We start from the raw sequence: 12,500 nt of genomic DNA on the forward strand, positions 1-12,500 counted from the left end.
TCCAAATAGTGAGTTGCATCGAGTAGGTATTTCACCTTGAAAGGTTTGTCAAAGCTTTGCATAGTCACCTGTGCAGTTGACCTGTGGCGCCTCCTGGTGGTGATAATGTTGCAAAAGTTGCTCCATTTCTTTAAGGAGGCTTTCATACGCACCCTGAACACAGCTAAGCTCCTTCTGAGCCTGCAAAGGGCAGACACACAAACAAACATACATGTACAAGATACACAACATTAAAGAGTTAAAAAAGACTCACCTTATGCAGAAAGAGAGAAACAAACATGAAAGACAAACTAGCGAAAGAAAACAATATTCTGGGTATTACACAGAGAGAGGGAGAGAAAGATGGAGAGAGAGGGAGAGAGAGAGAGAGAGAAAGAGAGAGAGACAGAGAGAGAGAGAAAGATGGAGAGAGAGAGAAAGAAAAACAGAGAAAGACAGAGAGAGAGAAAGATGGAGAGAGAGTGAGAACGAGAGAGAGAGAAAGAGAAAGACAGAGAGAGAGAGAGAGAAAGATGGAGAGAGAGTGAGAGCGAGAGAGGGAGAGAGAGAGCAAGAGAGAGAAAGATGGAGTGTGAGAACGAGAGAGAGAAAGAGAGTGAGAGAAAGATGGAGAAAGAGAGAGAGAGAGAGAGAGAGAGAGAGAGAGAGAGAGAGACAGCTAGCAATTATAAGTTCCAGGATGAGAGACCGGAGGCTTGTGGGTACCAGGAAGAGAGACCGTAGGGGCCTATGGGTACCAGAAAGAGACACAGCAGGGGATTGTGGGTACCAGGTTGAGCTCCCGTTGGTTCTGCGTCTGCACTCTGGCCTGCTCCTGCAGTCTGAGTGAAAGCTTAGCCGACTCAGCCTTTTCCTGCTCCAACTGACCAATCAGCTCAGCTGATGCTGCCTTCTCTTTATCCAGCTGAGCAATCAGATCCATCTTCATGCTCAAGTATTCCTTCTCTAGTCTACACAGGAAAAATGAAAATAAAAAATGTAAATTAATAGACAAATAAACAAGCAGCTTTTATAGAGTCACAAGTCATGTCACAAATCTAAACGGCACCTACTGCTGCCAGCACAGTCAGACAGTGGTAGGACCCCATTCTGAACTCACATAACACACTCAAACGAACATCTGGGGTTCATTAAGGATTTATTACACACAGAACATATCCATGTCTTGGAGAGTTCATAGTTATTACACACAGATCATATAGTTCTTAGAGAGTTCATAGTTATTACACACAGATCATATAGTTGTTGTAGAGAGTTCATAGTTATTACACACAGATCATATAGTTGTTGTAGAGAGCTCATAGTTATTACACACAGATCATATAGTTGTTGTAGAGAGTTCATAGTTATTACACACAGAACATTCTCTCCTCTCCCACATTTTAGTCTTTCCAGAGAGGCTCTGCTGGATTCAGGTCTGGAGATCTGTGCCTTCACACACGGCTGTCTCACAGGTCTGGAGATCTGTGCCTTCACACACGGCTGTCTCACAGGTCTGGAGATCTGTGCCTTCACACACGGCTGTCTCACAGGTCTGGAGATCTGTGCCTTCACACACGGCTGTCTCACAGGTCTGGAGATCTGTGCCTTCACACACAGCTGTCTCACAAGTCTATGGAGATCTGTGCCTTCACACACGGCTGTCTCACAGGTCTGGAGATCTGTGCCTTCACACATGGCTGTCTCACAGGTCTGGAGATCTGTGCCTTCACACACGGCTGTCTCACAGGTCTATGGAGATCTGTGCCTTCACACACGGCTGTCTCACAGGTCTATGGAGATCTGTGCCTTCACACACGGCTGTCTCACAGGTCTGGAGATCTGTGCCTTCACACACGGCTGTCTCACAGGTCTATGGAGATCTGTGCCTTCACACACAGCTGTCTCAAGTCTATGGAGATCTGTGCCTTCACACACGGCTGTCTCACAGGTCTGGAGATCTGTGCCTTCACACACGGCTGTCTCACAGGTCTGGAGATCTGTGCCTTCACACACAGCTGTCTCACAAGTCTATGGAGATCTGTGCCTTCACACACAGCTGTCTCACAGGTCTGGAGATCTGTGCCTTCAAACATGGCTGTCTCACAGGTCTGGAGATCTGTGCCTTCACACACGGCTGTCTCACAGGTCTATGGAGAATTCTCTCAACCACATGGATTGGTTTTCACATTGACATACACCATCATCTCTGAGACCTTACACAGACAGGTGTGTGCTTTTCCGAATAAGGTGTGGTCAGTTCGGTCAGACAAATCTGGAGTGCAGTAAGGATGTAGATGTGTTTCCAGGACCACTGATAGAAGCAGCACCAGAATACGTGTGTGCGTGTGTGTGTATGTGCATGTGTGCAGGTGTCTTACTGTTGGAGTGTGTGTTGTGTGTCCTGGACACACTCTCTCTCATGTGTGTACGCTTTCTCCAGCTCTCCAAACTTCTGTCTGATCAGCTGCAGACTGGACTCAGCCTCAGAGTGACCGCTCTTCTCCAGAGACAGAGACGCCTCCACGTCCCTGAGACGCAGCTACACACAAACACACACACACACAAACACACACACACACAAACACACACACACACACACACAGCTCCAGAACTAGCACTGAGCATTTACACACAGGTACACCCCTGTGCTCACAAACCCCCCACACCTCCCGATACCTGGATGATCTCAGAGTTGAACTTGGACTCCAGATGAGCAGCCCTCTCTGACTCCACATTCTCCTCCAGATCCTTAATGCACTGCTTGGCTGACTGAACACACGCACACACACACACACACACACACACACAAACACACGCACACACATACACACACGCACACACACACGCACACACACAGCATGGAGAGAAACACCACATAATGAAGAGGACGTGGGAAAGCTGCGTCTCCAACCACATTCCAGTGAGAGGTTTTCATCTTTCTTACTGTCATCTTTCCCTCAATCCTCTCACGCCCTCACCTCCACCTCTCTCTCCAGTTCCTCCACCCTGTCTGTTCTGGTCCTCACCTCCACCTCTCTGTCCAGTTCCTCCACCCTGTCTGTTCTGGTCCTCACCTCCACCTCTCTGTCCAGTTCCTCCACCCTGTCTGTTCTGGTCCTCACCTCCACCTCTCTCTCCAGTTCCTCCACCCTGTCTGTTCTGGTCTTCAGCTCTGAGGTCTTCACTCTCAATTCTTCTGCTCGTCTCTCTTGTTCCTTCTGCACTCGTGACAGCTTCTCCTGGAGCTTCTGCAGGGTATCGTTCTGCTCCTGACACACACAGCACGATTAGAGCATTCATACACTCCCATATTCCACCCCTACACCCATTCCATTCAGATACTAATTCAACAAAATTAATAATGAAATAAAGCACAAATGCACAAATATTCTGCACATATTAGACATATTAAAGCACTTGGAGTGATACATTAGTGCACTCTGTATTTTAACAAATGTGTTTAGGGACAAGGCAGAACAAAGAAAAGTTCATGTAGGACTGACATATAAGAAATCATCCACAATAGAGCATTTTATGAAGTTAATTAAAAGGTCTAAAGAACTCACAAACATACACACACACACCCATACACCAACTACCACACACTCACACATACACACTACCACTCACACACACACCACCACAAACACACACACTCATACACCCACCCACTACCACACACCCACCCACTACCACACTCCAACACACACTCATACACTCACCCACTACCACACTCACACACACCCTTCCACAACCACACACTCATACACAGACACAAACCCACTACCACACACTCACACACCCACTACCACACACTCACACACACTCATACACACAAACTCACACACTCATACACATTCACACACACACACACACACACACTCATACACCCTTACACACCATCACACACTCGCACACACACGCACCCATACTCATACACACACACACACACACACACACACGCACCCATACTCATACACACACACACACACACACGCACCCATACTCATATACACACACACACACAATCACACATCACACACGCACACACACACCCTTACACCCCATCACACACACACCCCATCACACACACAATAACACACACCCCATCACACACCCACACACAATAACACACAAACCCTTACACACCATCACACACACACACACACACACCATCACACACACACACCCTTACACACCATCACACACACACACACACACACACCCTTACACACCATCACACACACTCACACACCATCACACACACACACACCATCACACACACCCTTACACACCATAACACACCCCCCACACACACACTCACACCATAACACACACACTCACAGCCCCACACACACACTCACACTCCCTGTACCTGTAGCAGGGCCTGTAGTTGGCGCTTGTCTGTCTGGAGCAGGTCATTCTCTGCTCTGGTGCTGAGGAGCAGATGGTCCCTTTCGTGCAGCTCCGCCTGGAGGCCCTCCTGGTCCTCCTCTCGAGCCTGCCGCGTAATCTCCAGAGCTCTATCCAGATCAGAGGCCCTCTGACGCAGCTCCATGCTGAGGCCTACACGCAAACACACAGTCATGCAAGCACAGCAACACACATAACAGTGAACAGAAATTACTGAAGAGACATTAGCGCTTAAACTATTATGCGACCGATCGAAGTGGACAAACAAACACCATTAGTGAAAAACAACACATTTTAGTGTTCAGTAAGAACTAAAGGTGATTATAATGCTGTGATGTGATAATGATAATAATCATAATCAAACACATCTTCCAAAAAGTGGAAGTGTTTGATTACGATCACACACACACACACACGCACACAAACACACACACACACACACACACACCCTTACACACACACACATACTTACACACACACACATACTTACACACACACACACACACACACACACACACACACACACACACACACACACACAGTAAGCTTACCCTCCAGCTGCTGGTTGTGTTTGAGCAGGTCAGCCATTTTGTCCTCGGAGCAGGTTCTCTGTGCTGCAGCGTCTCTCTTCACCACGGCGACCTCGTACTCCAGCGTCTGTCTGTGAGCCTCTCCCCTCTCCAGCAGGGCGCGCAAGCGAGCAAGCTGTGCCTCATAGGCAGACACCTGCACAGCCCGCAGCAGAACCTCAGCATCAGTGCACGGCCACGCCCACGACCACGCCCACAGCCCCACCGTGACCACGCCCATGTATGACAGTTACAGTTTACATGTGGGCTGGAAACACAGCAGTACAGTATCAGTAATGAAGGGTCTGTTTATTGTGTCACAGCAATGCTTTAAACAGAACGGGAGCCGGAGGATAACACTCATCTACCCCTCATCTACCCCTCTCCTACCCCATATCTACCCCTCACCTACCCCATATCTACCCCATATCTACCCCTCTCCTACCCCTCATCTACCCCATATCTACCCCTCATCTACCCCATATCTACCCCTCACCGACCCCCCTCCTACCTCTCATCTATCCCACATCCACTCCTTATCTACCCCTTATCTACCCCATATCTACCCCTCACCCACACCCCTCCTACACCATATCTAGCCCTCACCCACCCCCTCACCCACACCCCTCCTACCCCATATCTACCCCTCACCCACCCCTCTCCTACCTCTCATCTATCCCATATCCACTCCTTATCTACCCCTCATCTACCCCATATCTACCCCTCACCCACACCCCTCCTACCCCATATCTACCCCTCACCCACACCCCTCCTACACCATATCTACCCCTCACCCACCCCTCAACCACACCTCTCCTACCCCACATCCACCCCTCTCCTACCCCATATCTACCCCTCACCCACCCCCCTCCTACACCATATCTACCCCTCACCCACCCACCTCCTACCTCTCATCTATCCCATATCCACTCCTTATCTACCCCTTATCTACCCCTCACCCACACCCCTCCTACACCATATCTAGCCCTCACCCACCCCCCTCCTACACCATATCTAGCCCTCACCCACCCCCTCCTACCCCTCATCTACCCCATATCCACCCCTCATCTACCCCATATCCACCCCTCACCCACACCTCTCCTACACCATATCTACCCCTCACCCACCCCTCAACCACACCTCTCCTACCCCATATCTACCCCATATCCACCCCTCTCCTACACCATATCTACCCCTCACCCACCCCCCTCCTACCCCTCATCTACCCCTCACCCACCCCTCTGCTACCCCATATCTACCCCTCATCTACCCCATATCTACCCCTCACCCACCCCTCAACCACACCTCTCCTACCCCACATCCACCCCTCACCCACACCTCTCCTACACCATATCTACCCCTCACCCACCCCTCATCTACCCCTCATCCACCCCATATCTACCCTTCATCTACCCCTCACCCACCCCTCATACCCCTTACCCACACCTCTCCTACCGCATATCCACCCCTCACCCACCCCTCTCCTACACCATATCTACCCCTCACCCACCCCTCAACCACACCTCTCCTACCCCATATCTACCCCATATCCACCCCTCTCCTACACCATATCTACCCCTCACCCACCCCCCTCCTACCTCTCATCTACCCCTCACCCACCCCTCTCCTACCCCATATCTACCCCATATCTACCCCTCACCCACCCCTCAACCACACCTCTCCTACCCCACATCCACCCCTCACCCACACCTCTCCTACACCATATCTACCCCTCACCCACCCTGCTCCTACCTCTCATCTACACCATATCTACCCCTCACCCACCCCCTCCTACCTCTCATCTACCCCATATCCACCCCTCTCCTACCCCAAACACCAGACTACCTCCTGGTTGTACTTGGCGCTTTGTTCCAGCTCGTCTCTCTCCAGCTGGTTAATCCTCCATCTCAGCTCCTCCTCTTTCTCGCTGCCACGCCCCTCTCTGTGTGGCTGACCAATCACCTCTCTCAGCCTGCACAAGCAAAGCGGCTCAGACGGAATAAAAAGGCTTTTAATCCAGAAACGGCAGATGGCCGCCCCTAACGGCGGGTTCCCTGACGTACCTGCCGACTTCCTCCGGAGAGCTGCGGGCGCACCGGGCTCCGCGTGCTCCGGTGGGCATGACGTCACGGCGCTGTGACCGCGTCCCGGTAACGTGAACCGTGAACCGGGGAGGCAGCGCGAGTGGGCCAGACTGCCCGCTTTACAGAGAAGACACGTGGAGGCGAAGGACTCGCTTTAGCTAGCAGCCGTGAGGCACGGAGTTTACCGGTGGCGGTTCAAGACGTTTGCGGAGACACAAAACCTCCTGAAGCAACAGTGCAGGTGTGCAGCTCCTTCACAGCGCTGGGAGCGCTACACTAAACCGTATCCAGTAGCAACCGACAGCAGCATTAGCTCAGCTAACAAAGACGAGCTGCACACTCCTGCAGACACAATACCTGCACCGTTCAGACTCTGTGCGCTTTCTCCAAAGTGCGGCATAGCGCTGCAAAACACCCACAAGCGTCGCGACTGACCTTAAGTTTCAAGTCCGTTTGAATCTGACGCCATTTTCCGCTGGTAAACATTCGCGAAGACGTCATTTCCTCCGACAGAAGGCGACTGAAGGCTGCGAGCGCCACCTGGTGGCCTGCGGTGGGGTTCGCACGTTTGCCTCTCAGCTCGGAGTCTCCATGTTCTCTGTGTCTGTATGTCCAGTGGTGGTTGGTGCTCTGTCCTGGTCTTACTCTCCTCCGCTTCCTGATGTCGCTTCTCACCAGGCGCGATATTTGTGAAGCGTCCTTGAGTTTGAGAAAGGTGCTATATAACTGCAACTAATGAGAACTCCAGGATCTAGCACAACCTGAATTTGAGAGCTAATTCATTTTATTACTAGAACACAACTTGAGGTTCTGTTAGAATCAAAAGCAATTACAACTTTGAATTTATAGTCATTTTATTCCAGGCATGATGTCTTAATGGATAACACTTTTTTCACAAAAACAATATTCACAAACAATGGTCTGGCTTTTCTAGTTTTGCATGGATGTGTGTTTTTGCTGTGTCCATGTGTGTGGTATATTTGTATACTGTAAATACTTAACAGAACATGCAGTGTTTGTGTGATTAACTGTCTCCTGAAGCATCGAGATTTTGTGTCTCCCTGTAAAAACACTGATGCTGAGCACCCTACAAACTCTACTTGGGGGGGGGACGGACATGAATACATTTTACTTTTTGTTGTGCTATGCGTGTGTGGATTAATTCCTTGAGGTCTTGTGAGTAAATTTGAACCATGAGTATCCAGTTTCTACACTCCCACAAGAACCAACCAACAAGACACAGTCTAAACAACCAACATGTTAAGATTAGACAAGACACAGGGTCAAAGGTCAGTGTGTTAACAGTGATACTTGTTCTTCTTATTATTGTAACTTTAATTACATGTCTCAGTGCTTTATTGCCACTAGATAAAGGAACACTGCTGGCAGTGGAAGCCTAGCAGACAGGACTGTGGGCCACCAATAAGAAGGTTGTGGGTTTGAATTCTATGAGTAAATGACAAGCCCTGACTGTCATCCCAGCAGCTACACATGCATCAGCCCTTTTGAGCCAAAGCCATCTCGTGGCTTTCTCTGCCGCTTCAGTTGCAGATTGTATGGCCCTCTTCTTAGCCATTCCTGAGATACCCAGTCGACTGAGAGTTCTGCTGAGGGAGCGACCTGCAAAGCCTCTACAGCCCACTTCTATGGGCTCGTAGCTCGTCCTCTACGGCCCGCTTCTATGGGCTCGTAGCTCGTCCTCTACGGCCCGCTTCTATGGGCTCGTAGCTCGTCCTCTACGGCCCGCTTCTATGGGCTCGTAGCTCGTCCTCTACGGCCCGCTTCTATGGGCTCGTAGCTCGTCCTCTACGGCCCGCTTCTATGGGCTCGTAGCTTGTCCTCCAGCCTCTGCCTCTGCACATCTCGAACAGTACCGGGTACTTGGCAAGCTTCCTCTCGTTACCTCCATGTGCTCTTCCCAGGACACTAAGTTCCAGCATGATCACTTGTTTCGAAGCAGCAGAGGTGATGATCATGTCTGGACGGGGTGATGTTTTGGCTATGTGCTGAGGGAACTTTAGCTGCCTTCCCAGATCAACCTGGGGCTGCCAGTCGGAGGCTGTGTGGAGGAGGCCTGTTGTTCTGGGTCGTGCCTGAGGTTTAACTCCCTCTTTGATAAAGGTGATTACCTTCTTTTGGGCGTGATGGTGTTTACTGGTGCTGATGGCTGAGGTTATGCTCTCAGCAACTGCCTTAAGCACCTGGTCATGGCGCCACCGATAGCGACCGTACGCAAGTGCCTTTGGGCAGCTGCTGAGGAGATTTTCCAAAGAGCGTCTTCTGGAGCAAAGGAGGCAGGTAGATGTCTCGTTCTTTCCCCAAGTACAATGGAAACCCAGCAGGCTGTCAGGGGTTTTTGCTGCAGTGTTCTGTGTACTTTGCCCATTAACAGAGTACACATTGATCAGTTTAACCCTGTACTGTTATAAACACTGTGTGTGTATGTGTGTGTGTAGACCAGTTTAACCCTGTACTGTTATAAACACTGTGTGTGTGTAGACCAGTTTAACCCTGTACTGTTACAAACACTGTGTGTGTAGATCAGTTTAACCCTGTACTGTTATAAACACTGTGTGTGTGTGTGTGTGTGTGTAGACCACTTTAACCCTGTACTGTTATAAACACTGTGTGTGTGAGTGTAGACCAGTTTAACCCTGTACTGTTATAAACACTGTGTGAGTGTAGATCAGTTTAACCCTGCACTGTTATAAACACTGTGTAAGTAGATCAGTTTAACCCTGCACTGTTATAAACACTGTGTGTGTGTGTAGACCAGTTTAACCCTGTACTGTTATAAACACTGTGTGTGTGAGTGTAGATCAGTTTAACCCTGTACTGTTATAAACACTGTGTGTGTGAGTGTAGACCAGTTTAACCCTGTACTGTTATAAACACTGTGTGTGTGAGTGTAGATCAGTTTAACCCTGCACTGTTATAAACACTGTGTAAGTAGATCAGTTTAACCCTGCACTGTTATAAACACTGTGTGTGTGAGTGTAGACCAGTTTAACCCTGTACTGTTATAAACACTGTGTGTGTGAGTGTAGATCAGTTTAACCCTGTACTGTTATAAACACTGTGTGTGAGTGTAGATCAGTGTAACCCTGTACTGTTATAAACACTGTGTGTGTGTGTGAGTGTAGATCAGTGTAACCCTGTACTGTTATAAACACTGTGTGTGTGTGTGAGTGTAGATCAGTGTAACCCTGTACTGTTATAAACACTGTGTGTGAGTGTAGATCAGTGTAACCCTGTACTGTTATAAACACTGTGTGTGTGGGTGTAGATCAGTTTAACCCTGTACTGTTATAAACACTGTGTGTGTGTAGATCAGTGTAACCCTGCACTGTTATAAACACTGTGTGTGTGTTTGTAGATCAGTTTATCCCTGTACTGTTATAAACACTGTGTGTGTGAGTGTAGATCAGTTTAACCCTGCACTGTTATAAACACTGTGTGTGTGTGTAGATCAGTTTAACCCTGTACTGTTATAAACACTGTGTGTGTGTGTGTGTGTGTAGACCAGTTTAACCCTGTACTGTTATAAACACTGTGTGTGTGAGTGTAGATCAGTTTAACCCTGTACTGTTATAAACACTGTGTGTGTGTGTGTGTGTGTGTAGATCAGTTTAACCCTGTACTGTTATAAACACTGTGTGTGTGAGTGTAGATCAGTGTAACCCTGTACTGTTATAAACACTGTGTGTGTGTGTGAGTGTAGATCAGTGTAACCCTGTACTGTTATAAACACTGTGTGAGTGTGTAGACCAGTTTAACCCTGTACTGTTATAAACACTGTGTGTGTGTAGATCAGTTTAACCCTGTACTGTTATAAACACTGTGTGTGTGTGTGTGTGTAGACCAGTTTAACCCTGTACTGTTATAAACACTGTGTGTGTGAGTGTAGATCAGTTTAACCCTGTACTGTTATAAACACTGTGTGTGTGTGTGTGTGTGTGTAGATCAGTTTAACCCTGTACTGTTATAAACACTGTGTGTGTGAGTGTAGATCAGTGTAACCCTGTACTGTTATAAACACTGTGTGTGTGTGTGTGAGTGTAGATCAGTGTAACCCTGTACTGTTATAAACACTGTGTGAGTGTGTAGACCAGTTTAACCCTGTACTGTTATAAACACTGTGTGTGTGTAGATCAGTTTAACCCTGTACTGTTATAAACACTGTGTGTGTGAGTGTAGATCAGTTTAACCCTGTACTGTTATAAACACTGTGTGTGTGTGTGTGTGTGTGTGTGTGTAGACCAGTTTAACCCTGTACTGTTATAAACACTGTGTGTGTGAGTGTAGATCAGTTTAACCCTGTACTGTTATAAACACTGTGTGTGAGTGTAGATCAGTGTAACCCTGCAGTTATAAACACTGTGTGTGAGTGTGTAGATCAGTTTATCCCTGTACTGTTATAAACACTGTGTGTGTGAGTGTAGATCAGTTTAACCCTGTACTGTTATAAACACTGTGTGTGTGTGTGTGTGTGTGTGTAGACCAGTTTAACCCTGTACTGTTATAAACACTGTGTGTGTGAGTGTAGATCAGTGTAACCCTGCACTGTTATAAACACTGTGTGTGAGTGTGTAGATCAGTTTATCCCTGTACTGTTATAAACACTGTGTGAGTGTAGATCAGTTTAACCCTGTACTGTTATAAACACTGTGTGTGTGTGTGTGAGTGTAGATCAGTGTAACCCTGTACTGTTATAAACACTGTGTGAGTGTGTAGACCAGTTTAACCCTGTACTGTTATAAACACTGTGTAAGTAGATCAGTTTAACCCTGCACTGTTATAAACACTGTGTGTGTGAGTGTAGACCAGTTTAACCCTGTACTGTTATAAACACTGTGTGTGTGAGTGTAGATCAGTTTAACCCTGTACTGTTATAAACACTGTGTGTGTAGATCAGTTTAACCCTGTACTGTTATAAACACTGTGTGTGTGTGTGTGTGTGTGTAGACCACTTTAACCCTGTACTGTTATAAACACTGTGTGTGTGAGTGTAGACCAGTTTAACCCTGTACTGTTATAAACACTGTGTGAGTGTAGATCAGTTTAACCCTGCACTGTTATAAACACTGTGTAAGTAGATCAGTTTAACCCTGCACTGTTATAAACACTGTGTGTGTGTGTAGACCAGTTTAACCCTGTACTGTTATAAACACTGTGTGTGTGAGTGTAGATCAGTTTAACCCTGTACTGTTATAAACACTGTGTGTGTGAGTGTAGACCAGTTTAACCCTGTACTGTTATAAACACTGTGTGTGTGAGTGTAGACCAGTTTAACCCTGTACTGTTATAAACACTGTGTAAGTAGATCAGTTTAACCCTGCACTGTTATAAACACTGTGTGTGTGAGTGTAGACCAGTTTAACCCTGTACTGTTATAAACACTGTGTGTGTGAGTGTAGATCAGTTTAACCCTGTACTGTTATAAACACTGTGT

At 47.7% G+C, this 12,500-nt stretch overlaps 2 protein-coding genes across 2 annotated transcripts in view; both read right to left on the minus strand.

Annotated features, from left to right (window-relative positions):
- Positions 1-9,033, minus strand: part of LOC113568923 (coiled-coil domain-containing protein 171-like) — a 24,293-nt gene extending 15,260 nt beyond the window's left edge. Inside the window, 9 exon segments of the mRNA XM_035521203.1 lie at positions 69-180; positions 770-950; positions 2,361-2,521; positions 2,659-2,751; positions 3,105-3,251; positions 4,358-4,548; positions 4,947-5,121; positions 6,810-6,936; positions 7,028-9,033. Of these exon segments, the coding sequence (XP_035377096.1) occupies positions 69-180; positions 770-950; positions 2,361-2,521; positions 2,659-2,751; positions 3,105-3,251; positions 4,358-4,548; positions 4,947-5,121; positions 6,810-6,936; positions 7,028-7,086 (1,246 nt within the window). The 5' untranslated portion in view covers positions 7,087-9,033.
- sh3gl2b (SH3 domain containing GRB2 like 2b, endophilin A1) overlaps positions 1-12,500 on the minus strand; it is a 98,227-nt gene that overhangs the window by 45,589 nt on the left and 40,138 nt on the right. The window lies entirely within an intron of this gene.

The sequence above is a fragment of the Electrophorus electricus genome, chromosome 22 (assembly GCF_013358815.1).
Source record: "Electrophorus electricus isolate fEleEle1 chromosome 22, fEleEle1.pri, whole genome shotgun sequence".
In the NCBI taxonomy this organism is placed as follows: Eukaryota; Metazoa; Chordata; class Actinopteri; order Gymnotiformes; family Gymnotidae; genus Electrophorus; species Electrophorus electricus.